At 55.9% G+C, this 24579-nt stretch overlaps 2 protein-coding genes across 2 annotated transcripts; one reads left to right on the top strand and one right to left on the bottom strand.

Annotated features, from left to right (window-relative positions):
• Window positions 1-414: 414 nt before the first annotated feature.
• DIPK1B (divergent protein kinase domain 1B) lies at window positions 415-6766 on the bottom strand. The gene is made up of 5 exons (XM_079324428.1): window positions 6546-6766; window positions 4204-4338; window positions 2965-3072; window positions 2676-2852; window positions 415-2149 (listed from the first exon to the last, which is right to left on the bottom strand). The coding sequence occupies exons 1-5, from the start codon at window positions 6606-6608 to the stop codon at window positions 1337-1339; spliced, it is 1296 nt and encodes a 431-aa protein (XP_079180554.1). The 5' UTR covers window positions 6609-6766; the 3' UTR covers window positions 415-1336.
• Window positions 6767-16790: 10024 nt separating this feature from the next.
• On the top strand, window positions 16791-23850 carry AGPAT2 (1-acylglycerol-3-phosphate O-acyltransferase 2). The gene is made up of 6 exons (XM_079323946.1): window positions 16791-17137; window positions 20551-20684; window positions 21080-21255; window positions 21380-21475; window positions 22946-23018; window positions 23457-23850. Exons 1-6 carry the CDS (start codon window positions 16950-16952, stop codon window positions 23606-23608), a joined length of 819 nt encoding a protein of 272 aa, XP_079180072.1. The 5' UTR covers window positions 16791-16949; the 3' UTR covers window positions 23609-23850.
• Window positions 23851-24579: the final 729 nt, after the last annotated feature.

Here is a 24579-nt window from a genome sequence, read left to right as displayed (position 1 = left end):
CTCAGCAGGGAGAGCTCTGGTGAGTCTGAAGAACTCCTGACACCCAAATGCCCCAAGTGAGAGATGATGAGGATCCTAAAAAACCAACAGAATGAAAAATCCTGATCTTTCTCCCCAAAGGGCTCCTGAATTTGCAGCCCTGTTTGCTGCAGTGGCAGGTGTATTTTTATTTTGTGATTGCACATCAGCTGCACGCTGGCTTCCCTCAGGAATTGTTGGCAGCAGAAGCAGCACGTGCTCCAGCAGCAGCAATAGGGCTGTGCTGGGAACAGAGCAACCTTGGGGGAGTTTATCCAGCTCTTCCTGCCTGCCCAGAGTTGTAAGATTGCTATAATTGAGCATTTCAAGGAAACAGCCACAGTTGGAGCCCTGGGAGCACAAACACAACCAAAAAAAAAATGTCTGGAGACCTGCTAAAAGCTTTGCCTGGAAATTCATTTTAATAATGAGAGAAGCACTGGATTATTCTGGTATTAACCTTCAACCTCTGCAGGGCAAACCCAGCTTAGTTTTTGGAGAATTAAGCGGAGGGGTTGGCTGATCCCTGCTCTGAGCGGGGCGGGCAGTGACACCCGCAGCGGGGAAGGGGTCACGGTTCGTGTTTAGCCCTTTGCCTTTAAGCCATCCTTGGCCTCGGCCGCTTGCGGAGCGGCCCCGTGAGGGACCGGCCTGTGCTGCCACTCCCGCAGCTGCGGGAGCCTCTCGCAGCCCCGGCAGCACCGGCGGGGTCAGGCACTTCAAAACGGAACCCAAGAACTGCAGACAGCTGATCTGCTTCCTGTGTGACAGCTGGATCTGATGGCAGATGACTCAGACATTAAGGAGACTTTTGAATGGGGAAATCTACCTTTTCCTCCTTTTTAGATCACAAGCAAGCTGGTACTTAACAGGCTGCTGTTTGGCTATTGATGGACGGGTGTGATTCACGTAAAAGCTGTTTATTTACATCAGAGCCGTTCCTCAAAAGGAGATGTGACAAGTACAGCATGAATGATTCATTCCCATCGCTTTGCTCTGCTTTCCTGCTCATCAAGGAACAGTTTGATGCATCCAGCTGGGCTCTGCTTCCTTTTCCCTTTCCGTGTCTTCCTCCCCCAAGCCTGCTCAGCCCTGCTTCATATCCCAGCTCTGCTCCTGCCAATCCATCCCTGATCCTGCTGGCTGGTGGAAGTCATGATGTTTGGTTTTCCATGAAGGAGAAGGGGCTGCAGCTCTGCTGAACTCCCTGTGCAGGGTGTGTTGTTCCTGGGGGCGACAGGATGGAGAAACAGGCCTTCAGCCCTTGGACCTCACTCCAAGCTCACTGATTGCAAACTCCAGGGCTGTGCTTCCCCCGTTAGGAATATTTGGTGTTGGAAATCTTCTTCCAGAGCAAAGTTTTGAGGTTGTTGAGCACGAGGGAGTGGTGCACTTCCATCTGGCTGGCCAGGCCACTGAGAGTCATGCAAGTTCGGAGCTGCTTCTGCAGCTCTTCCTTCAGCTCCAGGGGAGCTCCATAGAGCAGATAGTCCTGCAGCAGCCCACATACCTTGGCCAGGTTGGGCTGCACCATGTCACTCTTGCACTGCTTCAGCAGCTTGTCACAGGTGGCCGTGCAGTCCCTGCCGTAGGTGCAGTCCCCGTTCTGCTCACAGTGCCTGCCCTTCAGGAAGCCTCTGATTGTCATCTCTGTCGCCACCTTGTGCAGGTTGACCATTTTGAAGTCGTACTTGTCGTTGTAGCCCACGTTCCTGAGGCTGCTCTCGCAGATGTAGAAGCTGCCGTAGGTCCCGTGGAAGATTTCCTCCACGAACTCCAGGAGGCCGATGGCGATCTTGGCGCGCCGGGGCCAGGCCGGAGCAAACCACTGGTGGATGAGCTGGTGGCCGATGGAGGGCAGCAGGGACTGCAGGAAAGGGGGGACATCCACCCCGTAGAGGGAGGTGTGGGGGATCTTCTCGGTGACATAAAGGTCCCCACAGTGCCCCAGCAGCTTGGCCGTGTGCTCCTTCTCATGCAAGGAGAACATGAGCAGGAACTCGTTGAGCTGAAGCAGAGCCCAGATGGATTTGGCCTCTGCCAGGGACACCTTCCCATCATGGTTCACGTCTGCCATGGTGATGGTCCGGCTCACCAGGGCTGGAAGAGATGGCTGATCCCCCAGCTTGGACTGCAAACAGGACAAGAAGTGGCATCAGAGCCTCGCAGCTCTCCATGTTTGGGTGTCACGTCACAAAACTGAGCTGGAGGAGCAAAGAACTGAGCTGGGGAGAGGAGGAAATGGTGACACTTGAGAAAATCCAGTGCCACGCCATGTGTGGGCAGATTCAGCTCCAGGAGAATTTTACCAATCTCGGGGCTGCTCTAGACCCTCCTGCCAGAGCTGCCACCCCACCTCTGCTGCAGAAGCCCTACAGGGGTAACTACCAGGGCCACCAAATCAGCTCTGCCCAGCACAAATGCCTTGGCACAGCCACCTCCAGGGATGCTCCTACTGAAATCTCCCAGATAAGAATTCAAGGGAGAGGATGGAGGTTTGGAGGTTTTCCTCCACAGTGCATGGCACTGGAACCCAGCAGTGGGTGGGGACACGGGCAGAAGGAGCTGTTGTTCAAAGGGAAGGAAAAACACCATTGGTGTTTCTGACTCACAGGAGCCATCCCAGGCCTGTGGGATCACACAGGCCCTGCACTGACCTTCAGGAAGTTGAGGAGCATTTCCTTGAACTCATCCATGGAGGTTCCCCGTGTGGGTTTGTCAAAGAGTACCACATCCCTCCTGGGCACAGAGTCCGGGCGGCTGTCGGCCCTCAGCGCTTGCCCAATGCCACATTTGATGATCACCTCCCTGTCCCTCCAGAGCCCTCTGTAAACCTGGAGCACAGGGAGGGGCACAGCAAGTGGAGGGAGCTGGGCTCTGCTTTAGGGTGGGCAGGGGTTTGATGGTGGTGCCCAGCCCCTGGCATGGCTGGGGGCACAGACCTACCTGCTGGCTGGGGGAGGAGGAGAGGCAGTGCTGGAACAGGAGGCTGCGCTCCTCACACAGGTCCTTGCACGTGGAGCCAGAAATGATCCCTTTCTTGTACTGGTCACACTGGGGAGGGCAAGGAGAGACAGGAGCTCAGCAGGGACACATTTCTATTGGTCCTTAGGGATGGCTCAGTGCCTTGGGCGTGGTGGGACTGGGCTGGACCCCTGTTCTGCTGGAGGGACCTCAGGGATTTGTTCCTGGATGCTGCTGCAAATCCAGGGGTTTGTGGGAACTTCCTGGGCTGGAGGAAATGGCAGCATGGTGGGAAGCTCAGCAGAGCATCAGTTCCTGCTGAAACCAGAGTACCCCAGGCCAGGGGGTGGCAGGGACAGGGACAGTGGCTCTGATCCATGGCTGGGCTGGAGCTGGAGACACCCCTGGGCAGCAGAGGCTGCAGCTCTGCAGCTCCTCAGTGAGGGCATGGCAGCCTCAGAGCTGGAAGCTGGAGCTGCAGACATCCACTACATCTTTTCCCTATTTTTTTTCCTGTTGTGGATGGGAATTAACCCTTGGACCTGCTCACAGGGGACACGGCCAGACACGGTGTCTGGAAGCCCCAGCTCCGAGCAGGAATTAGCGCCCAAGACCCCGCGGTCGGAGTCAGGCAGAAAATCAAATTAAACGATCGTCGCTGTTGTTATGGCAATTCCTGCCTCCCTTCTCTGCTGAGGGATTGATAAATGAGGCTTGTTCTGACACAGCTCCCCCTCCTCACCTGAGCTGGGCTGAGACCTGCTCCCACACTAGGGACACACGAACACAGAACATGCACCCCACTGCAAACAGGGGCAAAACACACAGAGCCAGGCTGCCCCATGGAATCTGGTGCTTTCCTTAGGGCTCATCTGCAGTCACAGACAGTGAGTGCTCCCCTTTTTCCTCCTGCTTTGCAGAGCCCTGAGGGGACTGGTGCAATGCTGACCCTGCCCACAGACCCTGCTCCCTGCCCTGACATTCCAGCTTCACGTGCACAGACATGGATCTGCCCACATCTGCCCTGGCTGCTTCCCTCTGGCATCTCACTCAACTGTTTCCCCATCACCCTGGCAGGGTAAGGTCACCCCTCCTGCTCCGAGCTCTGTGCCATGGCAGGGACAGCACCAGGACAGCAGCTGCCAGGAGGGCTCCTCCTCCCAGCTTTGGGGTTTGGGAGGCTGGAAGTGAGGGGAGCCAGGGGGCTGTGCTGCCACTCACAATGATCATCCGGCAGACGTGGCCGCGGCACAGCTCCGAGTAGGACGAGTAGTGCATGTAGGCCACCCAGCTGCCCACGAAGATGCCCAGCCACAGCACCAGCAGGTACTTCACCTTGATCCCTGGGAGGCGGCCCTGCAAGGGAAAGGAAATGCTTTCAAAACCCTTTTTGAAGGGCAGGGCTTTGCCCAGGGCAGCGGCAGCTTCTGCCACAAAAACTGACCTGAGCGCTGGGGAAACCTTCAGCTTTTTTTATATATATTCATCAGTCTCTTATGCAACTCCTGCTGCAAGTAGGTCACTTAAAATTCCCTAAAAGCAGGGGGGATTACAGGGCTGGGCTGCAAGGAGCTGAATCCTGTGCATCTCTGGGATGTGCATGCCTGGAGTACCCCAGTGGGGCTGCAAGAGCTCTGCCCCTCAGCAGAACCCCCCCTTTTACAAAGCCCCATGGGCAGGGGAAGCTCCCAACAGAATTCCCATGTGGGAGCAGGTGAGAACCTGGGAGCTCTTGGGTGATGCTCTGTGCAAACAGCTCGGAGGCTCTCAGCAGGATTTTGGTTTGTTGGCTTTGTTTCTTCCCCCCAGCCCTGCCACAGCAGCACTGCTGCCATCTGGCCTCTCACAAGAGAGGCTGCTCACCTGGCTCATGGAACAGAGCAGATCCCAAAGGGCAGGGAATGAATCCTTGCATTGAGCAAACCCTTCCATCCCACTTCTGAAGGTAATTCTACAGAGCCCTTGGCCTTTGGCCACCTCCAAACCCTCCTCACAACCTGCTGCTGGGTCTGAGCAGGTGCAGCACCTTTAAAACTTGCCAGGGGTCCTCGCTTGGGTCTTGTAGCCCAAAGCCACTCCCCACCTCCAAACTGTTCCTCCTCAGCCCCTCTCCAAGAGCTGGGAGCCACAGGAATGGGCAGTGAGGGTGACAGCAGGCAGGTCTGCCCTGAGACCATGACATTTCTCCTGTTCATTGGAAACCCTAAAGTGTGAAGCGGGCCAGGGTGCCCAGTTTGCCTGTCAAGCAATGGCACCTCTAATTAACATGAAATTAAATTAAAGAGAAGCCAAGTACAGCCAGCACTTGGCAAAGTGTGGGTGGCTGCTCCTGTGAGCTGAGAAGCAGCTCATGGCCTTGAAGTCAGACACACTGAGACCCTGAGATCCCCCCAGAACAGCAGCCCCCCCAAAACTGCCCAGGGTGGGTACACTCAGCAAAGGGGATCTTCCAGGGACTTCCCACAAGAGATATGTCTTGGAAAACCCAGGAATAGACAAAATGTCACTTTTTACTTATTCTGACTTAGAATCTATTATGTTTCTGTGGCAGAAGTGGGGTCAGGACTGCAGTCTGAGCATGGCATGGGGAGCTCTGGCTTCATCATCCCCTAAATGGTGGAAAGAAATGTGGGAGTGGGGAATGCATTTCAATGAGAAGTTTCCCTGAGCTTTGCTTGGATTTTGGATTTTGAGGGTTCCTCCAACACCTCACTCTCAAGGCACAGGGATTTCTCTTCCCATTGCCTTCCACGCACTGAAGGGTGCTACCCTGTGAGAGTTGCTGTGTTTAATTCTAGAGTGTCTCTGGAGGATCTGGAAGTGACTTTGGGCTGGGGCTGACTCCAAAGGCAAAATGGATGCAGCATCAACAAAATCCTGCTCCTTCCCTGCAGCTCCCCTGGGAACACAGGGGTTGTTTCACAGCAGTCCCAGCTCTGCACCCACCTCCTGGCAGCACCCTCTGCCCACCGGGTATCCCCTCATCCCTCTGGAATAATCCCTCTGCTCCAGGATCTTTGCCAGTCAGGGTTTCTCATCCCCGGGCTGCAGAGAAAACACCCATTCCAGAATCCCTGACATCCCTGGCCGCAGCATCCTTGGAGATCTGAGGGAGGTGCCCGGCCCCTCGGAAGCTCAGGGAAGAGGAGGGAAAAGAAAGAAAGAAAGAGAAGGAAGGAGCCATCCCTGCCCTGCTGCATCGGCGGCTTCACCCAGCGCTGCTGCCGGCTGGGCTGCCCCGGTGCTCCCGGGCTCCGGCACGGCAGCGTTATGCAACCTCTGCGGCCCCGGTGCTGCTCCAGACCCCCGGTACCGCTCCAAACACCCGGTACCGCTCCAGACCCCCGCGGTGCCGGTGCCCGGCCCCCAGCTCCTCGCACCGGCGCCGGGGAGACCGAGGCGGAGCGTCCCTTTGTGCACGGCCGGTGCCAGGATGCGGAGACGGGCATCCCCGAGCCCGCATCCCCCATCCCAGCGCATCCCCCCGGCCCGGAGCATCCCCGAGCCCGCATCCCCCATCCCAGGGCATCCTCCATCCCAGCGCATCCTCGCTCTGCCGGTACCTGCAGGCCCTTGGAGAAGGGGCAGAACAGCACCAGATGCACCAGCCGCCGGATCCTCCGCATGCTGCGGGCGCCCCGCGGCCGCGGGCCTCAAGCTCCGGGGGGCATGGCCGGGGTGGCCGCGGCCCCCGCACCGCCACCGGGGCCGGGGGGAGCCGGGGGGGGCCGGGGGGACCGGGGGGTCCCGGGGAAGGGGGGCCAGGCGCGCCGCCCGTTCGCTCCGCCGCAGCGCCCGGCCCGGCCCGCGGGGCTCGGCGGCTCCGCCCGGCGCGGGGCGGTGCGGGAGGCGGGGGCGGCGCTCGCAGCTCCGCCGCAGCCCGGGGGATGCTGCCCGGCACGGCCCCGCCGAGTCCAGCCGGGTCCGGAGCTCCCCATCTGGGCATTGGGATCGAGGGGATCGTGTCACAGTCCCATCCACTCGAGGATCTCATCCCTGCATCCCGGGGTTCCACCCGCTCGGGGATCCCATCCCCAGGCTCACCCCAGCGCACAGCCCTGACTGATGATCCTGGCAGAGCAGGGAGATGCTGATCCCACCTGCCCCCAGCACTCACAGCAACTCCAGGTTTGCTAAAAACCATTTTGGCTGGCAGACGGCCAGAATCCCTCCTTGTTACCCACAGCAGGTAACGTGCAGGCACAGCTCGGGGTTACATCCCCTCAGGTTTGATCTGCTCCTTCTCCTCCTCGCTGTGTCCTTTCCCCACCGGCTCTCTGTTTTGCATTCTCTGGTCCTCTCTGTTCGCACTGTGGCTGGGCAGGGAAATCTCAGGGCAAGACAGCGGCTGCTTTGTGTCCCCCCCATCCAGGGGGATCCTGTGTGCACAGGCAAGTTAGAGCAAGGGGGACAGAGAGCAAATAATGTGATGGGAGATGATCTGGGAGACTCAGTCACGAGGTCATTGTACAGATAATTCCTTGCTTGCTAGCAGCAAATCTTCAGATTATCCATTTGCCCCCTTTTCGTGGTTCAGGTTGCTCCCTCCTTTTGAATTTGGCTCAAAATGACCTTTGAAAACAGGCTGGTCACTGTGAGCCCAGATCCCTGCTCAGTGTGATCACCAAGCACCAAGTAATCAGGGCCTAATGAGCAAAAACCTTTGCTGAACTAATCTGAATAGTGGTGATGAACAAGGAGCATCACACAAAACTGACTGAAGCCTCCCAAACCTGCAGTGTGTCTGCTGGCTGCATTTAACCCCGAGGAGGTCCCTGCTGCTGCAGTGCTGTGCCCTGACCTCTGTGTGGGCTGGGCTGACACTGCCCACGGCTCTGCTGCGGTGACAGGGACAATAAATGTCACCTAGGCCACCCACAGACTCCGTCCAGGCAGGTTCTACCATCCCACTGAAACCAGGATGGTTCTCTGGTGGGTTCTTATTTTTAAGAAGTGTTAATTAAGACCAAAAAAAAAAAAGAACCTCTGGGATTTGTTTTTGAACAGCAGGGACAGGGAGGTGCATTGCTGGATGCATTCCACACACCCTGCTCCTGCAGCTGCTTGTGACTTGAACTTTGATTTTGGAGGCCAGGAGTGGGGGAAGAATCTTCGATGGAGACGGGAAAATACACACCTGGGCTAGGGCTGAGGGTGGCTTGAAATTCACAGAACTCTGCTGCAGGCCTCTGCAAAATTCAGGGGTGGATTGTCCGTTGGATCTAATTAGGAATGAGCAGACCATCCCAAGCTGTAATATGCCAAGTAATTAAGTGATTAGTATTGATTGTTAGAATGCCTAACGAGCAGTTATCACTGAATGATTAATTAATCCAATCAAAAGAGTAATAAAAATTCTGCAGGTGTGGTGATACCTTATATTAGATGCACAGGAGGAATGAGATCTCTCCCCACGATGCCTATCTCTAGTTTCCATCCCAGGCACCAGGGATGCACTGCCTGGGCTGTGCAAGGGATCTCTTCCTCCCCAAAATCCCCCCTGGCACTGCAGGATGGGTTGAAGCCTCAGGCAGGCACCAGAGGTGGGTAGTTCGAGGGTGGGGAAAATGCTCCCGCAGCCGCCGTCAGCATCCAGAAGATTGCGGGATCAGTCAATGCTCATCTCCTCCCTGGGAATTCTTTCACTCACTGCCTTGATTAAGTCGCTTCAGTTTCTCCTGGTCAAAGCCCTGTTAATCCCAGCTAAACCCGCAGCGTGCCGCGCGCTGGCCTCTGATCACTTCCCTGCCAGGCGGTGGCTCTGCGGGCACGTCCCCAAAAGCGCCGTGCCCTCGGGACATGGGAGCTCCAGGGCAGCCACAGCCCTGCAGCGTTCATTTGCTGGCCCGAAATATTTACCTGACTAAATGATAATGAGTAAATGATCTCCTGCCAGAGCTAGCAGCAGTGCAGAGCAGCCCTGACTCGTGAGAAGGGACCTCCATCCCCTCGTCCTCTCCGGAGCACCCTGTGCTGCCCTCCTTCCTCTGGGAGGGATGTCAGAGCTGGGGGACAGCTGGGGACAGCACAATGCCATCACCCGCGGTACCCAGAGCTGCTGCTCGGCAGCGGGGTGCAGGACCCCGAGCCGAAATAGGGGCACATGCTCACCCCCCTCTCCTCTGCCATCAGGACCAGCCCAGGATCACAAACCAGAGGGATTTCTGCCCCCGGGTGTCTGTGATGGCTCCAAGCATTCCCAGGCAGCTCCGGAGATGATGGATCCAGGCTCTAATGCTCTTTTCTGTGCATCTTTGAAGGATTTGAGGCTGATCGCCCGCGCTTCCTGCGTGGCATCCACAGCTGGCTCCGCGCAGCTCCATCAGCTGCCTCTGCTGCCTGCCGAGCCCTGCCGGGCTGAGCGCATCGGTTATAATTAGAAATGCTAATCAGCTCTTGTGTTTCTGGCTTGACAGCCCTGCCACCCCCAGCACAATCTTCCCTCCAATCTGTCCTGTGCTCGCCCCCTCCGCTTCCTCTTCGAATCCCTGCGACTTGTAATTAAGCACTACGAAGTTACGAGGGGGTTGAATGGGGGTGCTGGGGCTCGTTGGATGCTTTGGGCCAGGATTGCAGCCCCCACAGAGCTCCTGGTTGCTGGGAACTGTTTGGGGGTTTCACCCTTCATTCACCACCAACATCCTGGGCGGGGGGCACCCCAAGGATGGCCCTGAATTATGAGGTGGGAATTAAGAGAGGGAAGCTCAAGGGCTCTGCAGGCAGTGCTGGGGTTAAAGAAAAAGGGTGGTGGCTGTGGCTGGGAGCCCTGCAGTGCTGGCTCTGGAAGGGGAGCTTCTCTCATGGGATTTCCATCATGTGCCAACCGTGGGTGCTTCCCAGCCAAGGAGGAAAGGGAGCTTGCAAAGGAGCTCAGAGAAGGGGGCTAAGAACAAGCAGATCCCTGCACTGGCTTTGATTATGGGGAGTTATTCATCATCAGGGCTTGCTCTGGGAGACACAGCCCAGGGGATTCCTCCCTGACCAGTGCCCATGGACAGCCCCTGGCAGCCCCCAGCTCCTCCACATGAGAGCCAGGGCACGGCTTTCACCCTGGCATTTGGCTCCCACAGTCAGGCTTGGCCAGGAAGACATTCCTTGGAGCTGGTCTCAGAGGAGATAGAGATACACAAGTGGGACAAGCAGCTCTGGACACAGTTTTTAAGTCAACACTGATCTTCCAGGTGCTCCCTGTTTATCTGCTTCAGTGAGGAGACAGGCTGCAGTTTGGAGGGTTGATGTGCAGAAGGTTTTCAAGAAGGCAGTGGCTGTCTGAGCAAAGGAGAAACCCCCTCACCTACCCTGCCCAGGGACCTCACACTTCACCTGGGGCACATCTGCTCACTGCAGCATCTCCCAGCATGTGAACCAATAAAGGGCCCTCCCTCCTCAGCACAATTTCTCCCTGGAGAAAGGGAGATAAGAGAAACAAGGAGGTACCACAAAAAGAGCAGAAGGCACAGGGAATGGTGGCTTCAATGACAATGCACTCATGAAAAGGCACCAGCAGCACAGGCAGCTGACTGGGAAAGCTCTGGGGAGAAGTCAGATTGGATTTGTCATGACTAATTGACTCCCTCCAGCACTGTGGTCCAGCCTTCACGCATGGTATGAGCAGGGTCCCAAGCATCCAGGAATTAATGAGGGTCTGACCCTGTCTGCTCAGCCACTTGAGTTTTGCCAGTGCAGACAGCTGGCTTAAGAGGCCCTTTTATCCTTTACATATCAGATCAATTTGGGTAGTTATAATCTAGTCCTGGTGAAAGCTCAGAGCAGACTTTATTGCCCAACTAGCTCAAGGAGAAAAAAAGCAAGCAAGAGGGAGAGGTCATGCTGAACTATTGATTGTGCTGCTCCCAGACTGGCCTTGGCAGAGAGCTCACCCAGGACAGTTTGCCTCTATCTCCTGCTAGTGCTGCTCCATTGATCTTCTGTGAAGGTGGCAACTACAAGATTTTTTGAAGTCGGAGTCATTAAGAGGCATTAATCAATAACAGAGGAAACAGAGAGAGAGCAACTGTTTGTTTCATGCAGACATATTCCCCACGTGGATTTTAGCCCGCTGAGGTGCACGTGGTTTATTTCCAGGGAGGTCTGCCAGGAAAAGAATTCACCTTGTGCTGGACTCTGGCACTTGGAGGAGATCCTGAGCCAGTTGCAACACACTGGCAGCTCCAGCAGGGCTGTGCAACAAGAGGGCAACACCTGGGGAGTTTGTGGCATCCAATTCCAGGTACCCCAGCATCCCACCCAGTAATTGCCCAGACCCTGTATTCCCACAAGGCACCCCAAGAAGAGATGGGTGCTGATTTCACACACCCAAAGACCTGGGTGCTGCTTTCACGCTGTGCTTCTACTAAACAAAGCTGCTGCCTGGCTGTGGTGCAGCCAATCCCAGCAGCCCGTTCTGGGATCCAGCCCTGTGTGAGCTCAGCCCCAGCCCAAATTCATTCCTGTGGCAAGACTGGAGTTGTTCACAAGAAAAACGGTCTTTGTGCTGAAAGCACCTCGGGCTGCTCCACTCCCTCTCGCCCTGCCCAGTGGTGTCAGTACATTTCCACTGCTCCATGGTGGCAACACACCTTCTTCTTCTCCAGAAACTCCTGTGCTCAGCCCCAGCAAGTGGCTGTGCAGGTGCTGGATCCCATTTTCCCTTGGAGAGGCAGAGAAGGGGGCAGGAGACTTGCTCAGGAGCAGGAGGATGGGATCATCTTCAAAGGTGGTGGTTCTGGCACCAGCAGAGCAACCAGCAGCCTTGGGGTGATGTGGGTGGGAGGTGCTGCAGCTGCCCCTGGCTGAGCTCAGCTGCAGGAGCAGCCCTGTGATGCAGAAATGGTGTTTAATTGCACACCTGGACATAGCCCAAAGGCCCTTTGGTCCTGCTGTGTGACACAGAGCTGGCACACCCTGTGGCACAGTGCTGGCTGGTCTGGCAACCCGGGAATGGCACCCTCGGCCTGGGCAGAGAGCATGGCTCAGCCAACAGGGCCTGCACCCAGCTGGTGCCATGGGATGTTTCAGAGTAAGGGAAATGTCCTTCAGGAGGCAGGGATGGATCAGTGTCCCCTTCTGGGCACACCTTGCTTTGACTCCCAGAGCCCCAGTGTCCCACTTTGCAGTGGTCAGGACTGCAGATCCCCAGGGAAACAGGATCTGCCCAGTTCCTGTAATTGCAGCCACACATGCGCAGCACAGACATCAAGGGCTGCAGGAGAGGAGGGGGTGAGATTGCTGGCTCAGGTTGCACAGGTGGGGCACAAACAGCTCATAAACAGATGGCAGTCCAACCCTGGAGACACACCCAGAGCTCAGCACCACCGGCTGAATCCAGTCCAGGTGGGACACATTATGATCATGAGCAGGTGCTCCCTTAGCTGAGAAACTCTAATGAGAGAAATACAACAAACTCCTCTCCAGTCCCAGGTTGTCCACCAAGAGAAGCCTTTGGCTCACAGCTCTGCCTTCCCTGCTCGGTTCATCAGTCTCCAGGTCAACCACCCAGCCTCTTCCACTGGCACAAAATCCATCAGAAACAATTTGATTTCCTTTATTTACACATGACATTTGGGAGACAGCCTAATCGTATTGCAACTTGGAAAAAAAAAAAAAAGTGATTCCAATTTTACATCCTTGTGCCTGAAAGAGCTCAAGAGCTGCAGGCAGACAGAGTGTGCCTGTACTGGGCACACTCTCATTTCCGAGCATGGTGCAGAGACCATGGGGTGCAGGGGGATTTCCAGCTTGTGGTTACAAACGAAAATGCAACAGTAAGATCTGGAAGTCTCGTGCTTTTGCTACCTCCTGCTTTTGGCAAAAGCTACCAGGAGCAAAAAAATAAAAGCCAGTGCTGGGGGGCTTGGTGGTGTGTTAACCCAGCTGCAATCCTTTCCTGGCTCTGCAAACACCAATCTTCAGCCTCACTGACAGCCCTGGCACTCTGTGGGGTGCTGGTGTGGAGCAGCATCCTGCCTTGTGCCCTGTATACACTGAAATCCACACCTGGCTGCCATGAACGTCCCAGCAGACGATGTCTTACTTTTTCTATAGAGTTACTTGTAGGTGAGTAAAGGTTACAGGAAGGAACATTGTGATTATTTAATAGACTTATAAAACACATTTCTCTCTTAATTGGCCGTTCCCAGAGTCAAAGTCCCTTGGGCTCTTTGTCTTTCCAGCACCAGCGGAGGCTGTGCCTGCCGAAGCTCGGGCAGTTTAGCAATCTCATGCTTCTGGTTCTTGTGCAAGGCTCTGTTTGGAGCAGGGAACTGCAGAGCTCACACTGAAAGCACGCTGAGTCACCAGGCAGTTCCTCCCCAGTGTTTACTCTGCTGTCACCAGAGCGCTGACGTGTGATTGCCGAGGAGCCCAGCAACTCCAGGGAGCGCGGCCATGGAGCAGCAGGAGCCAGCGTGGAGGCTGAGGGTCAGGCTGAAGCTCTGCCCCTGCCACTGGGAGCTCATCCTGAGCTTCCCTGCTGCCCACAAAAGGAGCAGCAGGAAAATTTGACCTCCCATGTGCCCTTTCAGGTGACAAGGAAATGAGATTCACCCACATCCTTTGCACAAACTGCTCTTAGCACCATTCTCACCAAGAAGACTTTGGTGTTCCCAACCAGGGCAAACCTCTTCACTGTCTTTGCCAGGACAACACTTGCAGGAAAACTGATGCCAGCCTGTGATGTCAGCCCTTGGGGCAGCCTTGCTTATGGATGCAAACAAAGTCCAGGTGCCCAGCCTGCAGCCCTGCCTGTGTGAGAGTGTTACACAGGGTAAACACGTCAGTGCTGTGATGTTGGGCTGTCCTGTGTACCCTGAGCTATACAGAGGTGACACACAATGACACCAGACTCTGACACATCTCCCAAAGCCAGCTGCTAATTCAGATAGGTGATGGATGGATGGATGGATGGATGGATGGATGGATGGATGGATGGATGGATGGATGGATGGATGGATGGATGGACTGACAGAGGTCTGGAAGGAGTTATAGCAGATGTCTGGACCACCTCGCTGTCCCCAGGCCCCTGACAATGGAGGCTGCTGTGCAGCACCCAGCATGAGGGGCTGGTGCTGAGGAGTTTGCTCTGCCCACAGCTCTGCGCTGTCAGCCCTTCCCGTGAGGGCTCCCAGCCTCACATGCGTGCCAAGGAAAGGCCACGAATGAGGAGGTTTGGCTGGTTGCTTCCTCCTCCTCCCCACTTTAATGTCACCAAACCCAGCTGCTGCTTTCAACACAGAGCCCTTGGCAGGAGGCAAAAGGAAGCAGACTGATGAGTAGAGCTGCCAGAGTTGCTGTGGGAAGCCAAGAGCAGAGGCAGGGTGAGAGATTCTCCAAAAATCCAAACTTCCTTTGGCACAGCCGGCATCTCCAGAGGGTCCTGCTGAGCACCCACCCACCCATCCTCAGGCCTCCTGCTGCTCTACAACCTGCTCAGCCAGGAGATGGACACATCCCTCCTTCCTTCCTAACCCTCTGAATGCTTTCCCTCTCTTCCCTTCTCCATATGTGGGAGATGTTCTCCCTGGCTCTGTTTCTTTTCCAGTCAGAAGCAAGTCATCCACAGGGAGGTCACATGTTGTTGCCAAGGGAAGCAATATATTTAGGCAAATAAAAGATAAAAGAACACAGCCAGATTACTGTAAGACAAGGGTAATGCTGTGGGCTTCATGGCTCTTCATGGACCCAGGCATGGAAACCCCTCCAGCAGTGATTCTGCGTGGACACTTCTGCTTGGCACTTGATGGGTTCTTGCTCTTCCCAGGGATCTTTCTACTATGTTTAAATAATCCAGTCAGTAGTTTAAATATGCAAATAGTAGCACAATCTAGCAAACCAGGGATTTTGAGAATTTGAAACTGCTTCATCCTGGCTGCTGCAGCCTGGGAGGACGGGGATGGGGTCACCTTTGCCTCCACCCCAAAATGGCCATATCTCAGGGTGATGAGGTGATCCTTGTGTTGCACAGCGGGAGGAGGCTCTCGCCACCAGGCAGTTTGTTATGAAAATGTTAATACACAGGCTGTCGTCATTTGGCAGCACCACCGCCTGCCTTATGAAATAACTCAGCATGACAGCTCTGCTTGCTCGCAGGCAGGCCCATGTCTGGCTTCTAATCTGGCATCAGAAAGCGCTCCCCTTCCTTGAGCTACAACCTAATATCAAATGTTTCATTTGCATTACTCCAGACAATGCGCTGGAGAGCGTGGGGAGAAGGGGACGGCAGCCAAGCTCGTGCAGGAGCCCACACGTGAAGCGTTGCCCCAGCCCCGCCACGCCGGATCCGCTCCCTGCGCTTGCCGCCGGCACCGCGGCCCTGCCGGAATTTACATTTCAGATTCCCAACATCAGCCAGGGTTTATGAGCTCTGCGGATCGGGCCGGTGACAGATCACCAGGGACTTTCTTCTCCTGTCAACCAAAGCGAAAAGTCACGAGGATAACACAGAATTGCTCCGGGCCCAGCGTCTGCTCTGCTGCAAAGGTCGCGGTGACTTCCCAGGCATATGTTGGCTGGCACGGTGATGGAGCAATGCTCCCTGAACAGCCCACACAACACAGGCAGTGGGGATTAATCTAATGCTGTGTGGAGATGCTAATACAATAAGGGCTCTTTGTGGCATTAGCTGGAATCATGAGACCAGCTCTGAGATGTCATTGCCTGGCAGCCGCAGGGAGCTCTCTGTAGAGAAGGAGCTTGTGTGCTGCTCCCAGCCCTAAAGCTGCTGCGTTTGGGATCAGTACGCAACCTCTGATGGGGGATCCAAGGACAGCTGAGGGAACAACGGTTATTTTAACAGGGCTAACACTTTTCCTTGATTTTTCCAGGAGCTGCAAAGCTGTGGATGCCAAGGAGATGCTCAGAACCACGGGATCACATCTTACCCCAGTGGAGTCTGCTCAGAGACTCGTGGGACTCGGCTTTTGCTATAAAAAGTGTTGCAAAACCAGCTGAGGTCAATGAATGGTTTGAGACGGTTCCAACAGACACTTTCATCTCCCAGATCAGCTTTGTACCCACAGAGCTTCAGGGCCTGATCCTATCCTAACCCCAGTGCCAGCAGGGAAAGCTCCATGCCCCTCAGCACATTTGTGCCGCTGGAAAACCAGCATCAAGCACCAGCAGAGAAGGTGGGCGAGGGTCCATGAGGAGCCCCAAACCTCAGACACAATTCCTCACAGCATGGAGGACCCCAAAGCTTTTCCATGGCATCACACAGGCAGTGAAACCCCCCCCACATGGCACCATGAGGGTCCCAAATGTAAACAGGGCTTCATGAGGGGACAAAATGTTCACAGGGGTCTGTGAGGGGACAAAATATCTACAGGGTTCCATGGGTGGACAAAATGGCCACAGGGTTAAATGAGGGGACAAAACTCTGTTACAGGGTTCCATGAAGGGAGAAAATGCTGAGAGGGTTCCATGAGGGTCCCAAACCCCCCAAATGGCACCATGAGACCCCCAAATTCCCGACAGGGCTCTATGAGGGGACAAAATGTCCACAGAGCTCCATGAGGGTTCCAAACGCCCACAGGGATCTGTGAGGGGACAAAATGTCCACAGAGCTCCAGGAGTGGAGCAAACCCTCAACGGGGCTTCATGAGGGGACAAAACGCCCCCAGGGCTTCATGAGGGGTCAAAACGTCCCAACAGGGCTTCATGAGGGGACCAAACTCCACACGGTTCCATGAGGGTCCCAAACTTCCACAGTCCTCAACGGGAGGACCAAACCGCCATAGGGGTCCGTGAAGGAACCAAACCGCCACAGCGCCCCACGCCTCCCCGCCGTGGCCATGGCCACCGAGTCCCGCCCAGCAGCCCCAGGAATGCCCGCTCCACAAGGAACATTCCCCGCGGCCGGCCCGCCCCGCTGAGGGAGCGGCGGGGCGGGCTGGGCCGCCCACATAAGGCGGGCTCAGCGCGGGCTGCCCGGGGAGGAGGCGGTAGTGTCGGCCGGTCCGGGTGGCGCTGTCATGGAGCTGGGGTGGCTGCTATGGGGCACGGCCGTGCTGCTGCTGCTCCACGTCCTCATGGAGCTCAGCCCCACCGTCAACTTCGCGCTGCGCATCGGCTTCTACTGCGTGCTGTGCCTGGTGTGCTCGGCGCTGGCGGCCGTCGCCTGCCTGCTGGTCAACGGCGGCCGCACGGTCAAGAACATGAGGTGAGGGGGCAGCGGGGGGAACGGGCGCTGGGGACAGCGCTGTCACCTGCCCGGAGCCCCCGGATGCTGGCGGCCTCTGTCCCATGGGGGGTCAGGTTCAGGAGGGCTGTCCTGGCCCGTGGCAGAGCCCTCGGCACGCCACGTTTGGGGATGAAGCGCCTGGAGGTGTTTTTTTTGGGGAAAGCTTCAGGAGAGCGGTGTGTGCTGAGAGTGGCAGAGCGCTGGAGCGGGCTGCCCGGGGAGTGTGAGATCTACCTGTGTGGAGACATTCCAAACACACCTGTGTCGCTGGGTGACCCTGCTGTGGCAGATGTGGCTGATCTCTAGCAGGTCCCTTTTGATGCTAACAATTGTGTGGTTGTGTTTGGGGTGTTTCCTGCCCCAGGAGCGGGCTGTGTGCCTTGTGCTGCTGGGGCACAGCTCTCCTGCAGCCTCTGTCCCACCCTGTGTCCCCTGGCAGGACACCTGTGACAAGGGTCAAGGGGCTGCTGTCATCCAGCACCTCCTCTCCATCCAAGGTACATTCTAAAGGCAGAGCTGGCACTTCTGCTGGCAGCACAGGACAGCTCATTTCCTGGTTTTGCTCTTCCCTAGGCGGCTTTATGACCATATTATATGGATGTGGGGGAAAGGAGAGCTTTAACATGCTCTAGGATCAAAGGTTGGCAGCATCTCAGCAGGTGGAGCTGGACTTTGTGGCTTTCACACCTAGGGCTCAGGGTGGAGGGAATGGGCACAGGGCACTGATGTGCTGCCCTGAGGGCTGTGCCCTGCCCGTCCCAGCTGCTGCCATGGCCCCAGGCACTCTGACTGAGATCTCCATCCTGGCTCTCTCTCCAGCTTTGGTTGCCTTGGCTCGCTCAGGAGCAGCTTTCCAACGCTCAGACAGCTCTGCAGCTGGGAGAATTTATGATGTCAGTGATGGAGACACTATCTTTTTATTTCCCCCCCCCCAAAAAAAAACACCCTCTAAATTTTCTGCAAACTTAAAGGAGTTATTTGGGAACAAGAGCTTGCATTGCTCATGTTGAAACCCAGGGCTGAATTTTGGCCAGAACCACCCTTTTCCTGTAACTGAAGCCAGTTGTTTCCGTGTGGTGGCACTGGCTGAAGATCCTGGTGATGTATCCCAGCCCCTGGGAGGTCCGTGGCTGAGGTGATCCAGTGAGTTCCTTATTTCTCCAACATCCCAGCTGCTTATTTCAGCTTGGGAAAGGGGGCTGGAGCAGAGCATGTGCTGGTGGACAGACAGTGATAATGGTGTTGTTGCCTGGCGCAGAACACCCTGTTCTTGCTGTGCTGCTGGCTCCAGTGTCAAGCTGGTGTGACTTGGAAGAGGTTACCCAGGGTGTCTGATAGAGATAGAACTGTTTATCTGTAGTAAAACATCTTGCAAGAGCTTCCAATCTGGTAAGCAGATTTCAGTAGTCCTTGAAAATCAGAGTATCCTAAACAAGCCTCTGTGACTGGCTGTGGAGCAGAGCACGTGAATCTGGGGGCTGCTGGCTTTCATGCTCAGACTGTTAGGGATGCACTGAAAAGTCCCATTCCCTGTCAGTTATTTGCTCCTCGTGTCTGGCAATAAGTGCACTGATTTTACAGCTCTCTGCAGCTCTGGCTGCACCACATCTGGGTCGTTGATTCCAGCAGAGAAGCCTTTTGTGGGGTCGGAGGGGACTCAGATCCATCCTTTAACCCTGTGGGTGATGTGGCCAGCCCAGCAGGGCTGCAGGTCACCCCATCCTTTGCCTGCTCTGAGCTCTGCCCCTTTGCCTCTTTCAGTGGCTCACGCCACATCTTGTGCAAGGAAAGTCTGGCTCGGGGCTGGCAGGAGGAAGCTGGATGGTTGCTCTTGAGTAATGTGTAACCAGCCTCTCCCAGCAGCCACTGAGCACTCTGACTTCCAGAGCAGTGACCTCTTTTTTGGTTGGCAGTCAGAAGGGAGGAGAAGTGTGATTTAGGTCACCCTGGTGGCCTGGCATCCCCCAAGACCTCACTGGTTGGTGTCACCTTGCCTCCTCTCACCTGTAACCCTGTGTCTTCACCTGGGCTGCACCCCTGTAACCTTGGGGCAGGCTGTGGAGCTCAGGAGTTCAGCATTCCACTCTGTGTCCTTTCCCTGGGTGTGGCTCTTTGCAGCGAGTTGAATTGAGGACTGATAGCAGTGTCACCTCAGGGCACTGGCCTGGCCTGACCTCCAGTGTCACAGCCAGCTCAGGTGGTCTCCATGGAGGGACACCCCACAGAGATGTGAGCCCTGCTGTGGGTAGGAGCCAGCTGGGGGAAGTCCTGTGGCTCAAGAGTTTGTGGAGACTTTTGGAGAGCAGATACTAGGAGCTGCCACCAAGCCAGGATGAGACACTATCCAGGTGCTCACCTCTCACCTGAGTGACAAGGATGGTGCTGCACAGTTCCCAAGCTGGACCCTGTGGTGGGGACAAAGCTGGCACTGTCCCTCAGTCTCCTGCTGCAGGAAAGAAAGAAGCTCCATGCCCCGTCTGCCAGGGAGAAGGTGGCCCTGAGGCAGGACAGCTAGGTGTTTGCTGGAGGGCAGGTCAGCTCTGCAATCAGCTCTGTGGGAGAGCAGAACCAAGCTGGTTGCTGTTCCTGGGGGTGTTGTTCACGTGCAGGCTCCTCTGCCACCTGTCCTGGTAAATGGCTGTTCCCTTGCCCAAAATAGCCCCTGTGTTCTGCCAGCTCCTGCCTGTGTCCTTTGGCCTAGCTGGAGAGTCCCCAAGTCCCCAGGTCAGGGGGTGGCATGGATGGGCCTGCTTCCATGGGCTGACAAGGACATGGAAATGTGCTCCAGTGTTGGCATGGCTGAGTGGAGCTGCTGGAATCTCCCAGCTGGGAAAAGCTGGGAGCTCTGTCAGACCTGTAGATCCACTGGGGAAGAGCAAAAGCTTGAGGATGGCTTTGCATGGGGGCACCCAGCCTCTGCCAGGGCATGTGGGGAGCATCCTGTTTGCTGCCTGCATCCTTGCCTTGTGCAGGGAAGTGTTCCTCACCTCCATTCCCCTCCTTCCTTGGGCACCCTGGGTTTGTTTGTATCATTAAGCAGCATCTTCCAGCACTGCAAGGAGCAGACCTGGCAGAGCCTTCCTTGGGTGTTGGGTGTGCTGGGGAGTGGCAGCTCCTGGGAAAATTGTTTGAACAATTTGTGGGGCCCTGCTGGCTGCAGGAGGAAGAGCCTGGTAGCACTGGGATAGCCCAGAACCATGGCACTGAAGAGAGCAAATGAACATGTCCTGGAGCACGTGAGACCATGCAGGGCAGACACCTGGGTGGACCACAGCACAAATAAGACTGGAGGTTCTCTGTCCTGGAGTTCTTGTCTCCTCCCATCCTCAATGATGGAGGACAGCAGTCCCTGCCCTCCCTGCCCTGTTGCTGACTGCTTTTCTCTTCTACAGAATCATCAGAGCTGTTGTCAGGAGCTTCAAGTATTTCTTTGGCCTGAGATTTGAGGTGAAGGGGCTGGAGAACTTCAAGGTGGAGGGCCCTGCTGTCATTGTGTCCAACCATCAGAGCGTCCTGGACATGATGGGTGAGGAGCTGGTGGGAGGGAAGAGAACATTTCTCCTGCTCACTGTTGGGAAAAGTCCTGCTTGTACCTCCTGGTGCAGCTTCCCCATCAGTGCTGATTGTGGGGAGGGTCTCCTGTCACTCTGAGCAATGTGCAGCACCCCAGGTCCTGCTGTCCTTGAGGTGCTGGCCCAGCACATGTGCCATGGCCAGGCTGGGCAATGAGCTGCCTCTGGGGGGGTCCTGCTGTCCCCTGCAGCCACCCTGCCCCACTAACTGCTGTGTGCCAATCCTCCTGCTCTCAGAAGCCAGGAGAGAAACAAGGCACCAGCCTGTCCCTAGTGCTCCTGTCCCTGTCCTACCTGAGTGCAGGCAGGGGGGGTGACTGCTGGGTCTTGCCCTCTGCCATCCCATTAGGGCTGATGGAGGTCCTGCCCGACAACTGTGTCCAGGTGGGCAAGAAAGAGCTGATGTACATGGGCAGCGTGGGGCTCATCATCTACCTGGGTGGCGTCATCTTCATCAACAGGAAGAGCACCAGCAGTGCCAAGATGGTGATGGCAGAGGTGGCCAAGACTATGGTGGCTGAGAATGTGAGTGTCATGGGGGGATTGTGGCAATCCTGCTGCTGGCTCAGCTTGGCAGAGCTGGCTGGTGGCTCCCAGCACTGCATTGCTGGTGGATTTCTGGAGCAGAGCCTTGTCTCTCCATGTGCAGGTGAAGGTGTGGGTGTACCCAGAGGGCACGAGGAACTGCACTGGGGATTTGCTGCCGTTCAAGAAAGGAGCATTTCACCTTGCTATCCAGGCACAGGTAATGGTGCTTTGCCCCTGCATGGCAGCCTTGAGTGCTTTTGCAGTGGCACTGTGCACTGGTCATGCAGTGTGTGGTTTGTTTGCTCTCAGATGAGCTGTGTTCCCAGGTAACACCTACTCAGGTCGGTGTCAGAAGTGCTGCCCAGCAGCAGCCAAGAGCCTTTCCATCCCTTCTAGGAATGAGCTGACCCTGGGCATGAGTGGCTGCAGACAGTGGAGAATTGCCCTGTCCTCTCTCCTGCCTGGTCCCCTCTGGAGGGAGAGTGTGAGGGACAGGCACACTTGATCCCTATTTCCAGCCTTTCCTGGCAGCAGGGCAGTGCCTGAACCCAGGGCTTCCTTGGGGATGGCTGCAGCCCAGAGCTTGCTCCTGGCAGGCAGCCCAGTGGGTCCTTCCCTGGGGAAGCCCAAAGCTGTCAATTCCTTTGTCAATCCCCCAGGTTGCAATAGCATAGTGGTGATTCAGGATTGTTAATTCTTGTGCTTTAGAGCAACATCTGGGCTTGCTCTGTGTGAAAATAACTGCTGCCTCCCTGGCAGCCATATGGCAGTTCTTGGTATGTCTTTTCTCTCCAAAATGACAGCATCCATGAGTGCTTAGTGAGGGAGCAGGCAAACTGCTTCAGCCAGCCAGAGCTGTCTCAGGAGCAGGGTGCTTGCCTGGGCACAGTGCTGGGGCAGTGTGCCAGAGACTGGGATGACTCGAGTCCTCAGGGGAAACTGGTTTCCCCAGGAGAGGTGTTATTACAGCAAGGATTTTGGGAAAGGGAAGAGGTGGCAGCTTCCTCACTGGGTTGGTTTGGCCAAGCCCAGGGTGTATCCTGTGCTGTACCATCCCCATTCCTGGCTGGCTGATGCAGCCAAGGCAGAGCCTGGCAGCTGCAGGGAGGAAAGGATGACATGGAGCTGGTCCCACCTCTGCTACACCCCCCTGAGTCACCAGCTGTGGATCCTGGCTGTGTTAGCAGCCCTGGAACAGCTCTGCCTGCCCCCCTGGCCCTGTGTCTGTCTGAAGCTTCCCCAGGAGCAACTGATAACAACTGGTGACTCCTTTTCTTAGAAACTGAAAGCAGAGCAGCCACCCTGCCCCAGACACGTGCCTGTACAGCAGGCAAGGCCTGTCAGAACAGGCAGCCTGCAGTGTTTGATTGCAGGACAGAAAATACCTGGGGTTTGAAGCCTCACTTGGGTCAAGGTGCCCAGAAAGCCAGTGCTGAGCTGAGGCTGGAGTGGAACTTGGCCCTGCTTCCTTGTGTATCCCTTGAGATTTTGGGGAGTGGTTTTGATTCCATTTGGTTGCTGATTGCTCCAGCCTTTGGAGGTGGGTGTTGTTTGTGGGGCTCTGTGTGCCCTGTGTCTCTGAGAGCCAGGCCAGGTCAGCTCTGCTGTGTGGGATTTGCTGCCTGTCTCTGGCCTGCCCTGAGCTGCTGAAGTGCCAGTAACTGCTCTTTTTCTTCCCTTCCCCAAGGTCCCAGTGATCCCTGTGGTGTATTCCTCCTTCACCAGCTTCTATAACCCAAAGACAAAACTGTTTACATCAGGTAACAAAGAGTCACTTGGAGACAGGGTTGCTGTTGTTCTGTGTGGAGATCTGGCTCACAGGGCTGTGGGAGGGAAGCAGAGCTGGGGTGAACAGGAGGAACCCTGCTGGGAGATGTTTGGAGGCAGTTCAAAGCACTTGGCACCAGAATCTGGGCTGGGTTAACTCAGGAAGGGCTGTAATTAAATACATTGAGGGATGTTTTCATTAAAAATTGATTACCACCTCCTGCTCTGGGTGGGATGGCAGTTTGGGGCACAGGGGGATTGTTCTGGGTGGCACAGCTGTTGGAGCTGGGATCTAACTCTGTGCTCTGGGGATGGATGCCTGAAACCCTGGGAGGGATTGAGAGCTGTGCTGGGGCTGTCCAGGGTGGGGAACAGGACAGAGAACACCCTGAGGTGTGTGGCTTTCTCACAAGCTCCTCTCTTGTCCCCAGGCAAAATCAAGGTTGAGGTTCTGCCTCCAATAGAGACCAAAGGGCTGACGTCAGACGATGTCACCGACCTCACTGACAGATGCTTCAGCACCATGAGGGAAACCCTCTTCAGGCTGTCAGGCCGTCCAAGCGAGGCCAAGGACTCATCCTAGAGCTTCTCCAGTGTGTCACCATGGGTGGTGGCTGAAGGGACCTGTTCTTGCCAAATACTGAAGGAACTACTTCTCCTCCTCAGTGATTTCTAACTCTTGGGAGCACCACAGACTGGCACATACAGGGTATCAAGCCAGCACTAAGGTTCCCCTTTGAGTGGATTTGTCCTATGCGTTCATTTTCTCACTTTGAAATGTCTCCTTTTTCTGAATTTCTCAGGCATCAAACTTGTGCTACCAAAGGGCTCAATGACCAGATTGGTGAGTTCCCCCAGCTCTTGCAGCTGGCACGGGCTGACAGCAAAAACCTGCCTGGAGCCTGAGCTCTGCCTCGTGTGACTGTCCCTGCACCTGTGTTCCTGCAGGCTCAGCTGATGGCCCAGGTGGAAACCACCAGGCAGCAGTTTGTATCAGCACAACCTTGATGCTCAAACAGGGCTGAGAACTGGGTGAAAAAATCCATATTTTGGCTTTTCAGCAGTGCTGGGATTGTGGTGTCCTCCCTGGACAGCCCAGAGCACTGCCACCCACCCGTGGGACTCGCGGGCCCGTCCCCTCGAGATGCCCTTGTGTCACAACAGCATCATTGGGAAACTGCTGCCAGCTCCCTGCCGTGCTGGTGGCTCAGCCTGTCTCATCCCAGTGCCTGCAGTGCCCCTCACGGGGCAAAGGGCTCTGTCGTGCTCTTTATGTCACTTGTCATGGTCGGCACTGGCCGAGAGATGGTGCCTGTCCCGCGTCTCTGCTGCTCTGGGGGCGGAGCTGCTGTAAAAGCCCTGCAGAGCCACTGGGTGGGTGAGCAGCTGGGACAGGGCTGGGAAGGCTTGGAAGCTTCAGCTCCCCCTTTGGGGGGACATAAACTTCTTTCCCAGTCAGATAAAAGGGGTTCCCCTGTGCTTTGGGGTGATGGACCAACAGAGCTGCTGGATCTCTCACCAGGAGCTGTGGAATGTTGATGCCCTCGGTGGCTG

This window comes from Erithacus rubecula (assembly GCF_903797595.1).
Source record: "Erithacus rubecula genome assembly, chromosome: 21".
NCBI lineage: Eukaryota > Metazoa > Chordata > Aves > Passeriformes > Muscicapidae > Erithacus > Erithacus rubecula.
Note: the sequence above shows the minus strand (reverse complement) of the source record. Positions and strands in the feature narration are given on the sequence as shown.

Coding starts and splice junctions, on each gene's coding strand:
- DIPK1B (XM_079324428.1), bottom strand. CDS start 6,608: ATGCGGAGGATCCGGCGGCTGGTGCATCTGGTGCTGTTCTGCCCCTTC. Junction 4,339..6,545: donor CCTTCTCCAAGGGCCTGCAG/GTACCGGCAGAG, acceptor TTTCCCTTGCAG/GGCCGCCTCCCAGGGATCAA. Junction 2,853..2,964: donor CCTCCTCCCCCAGCCAGCAG/GTAGGTCTGTGC, acceptor CCTGTGCTCCAG/GTTTACAGAGGGCTCTGGAG.
- AGPAT2 (XM_079323946.1), top strand. CDS start 16,950: ATGGAGCTGGGGTGGCTGCTATGGGGCACGGCCGTGCTGCTGCTGCTC. Junction 17,138..20,550: donor CGCACGGTCAAGAACATGAG/GTGAGGGGGCAG, acceptor TCTCTTCTACAG/AATCATCAGAGCTGTTGTCA. Junction 21,256..21,379: donor AGACTATGGTGGCTGAGAAT/GTGAGTGTCATG, acceptor CTCCATGTGCAG/GTGAAGGTGTGGGTGTACCC.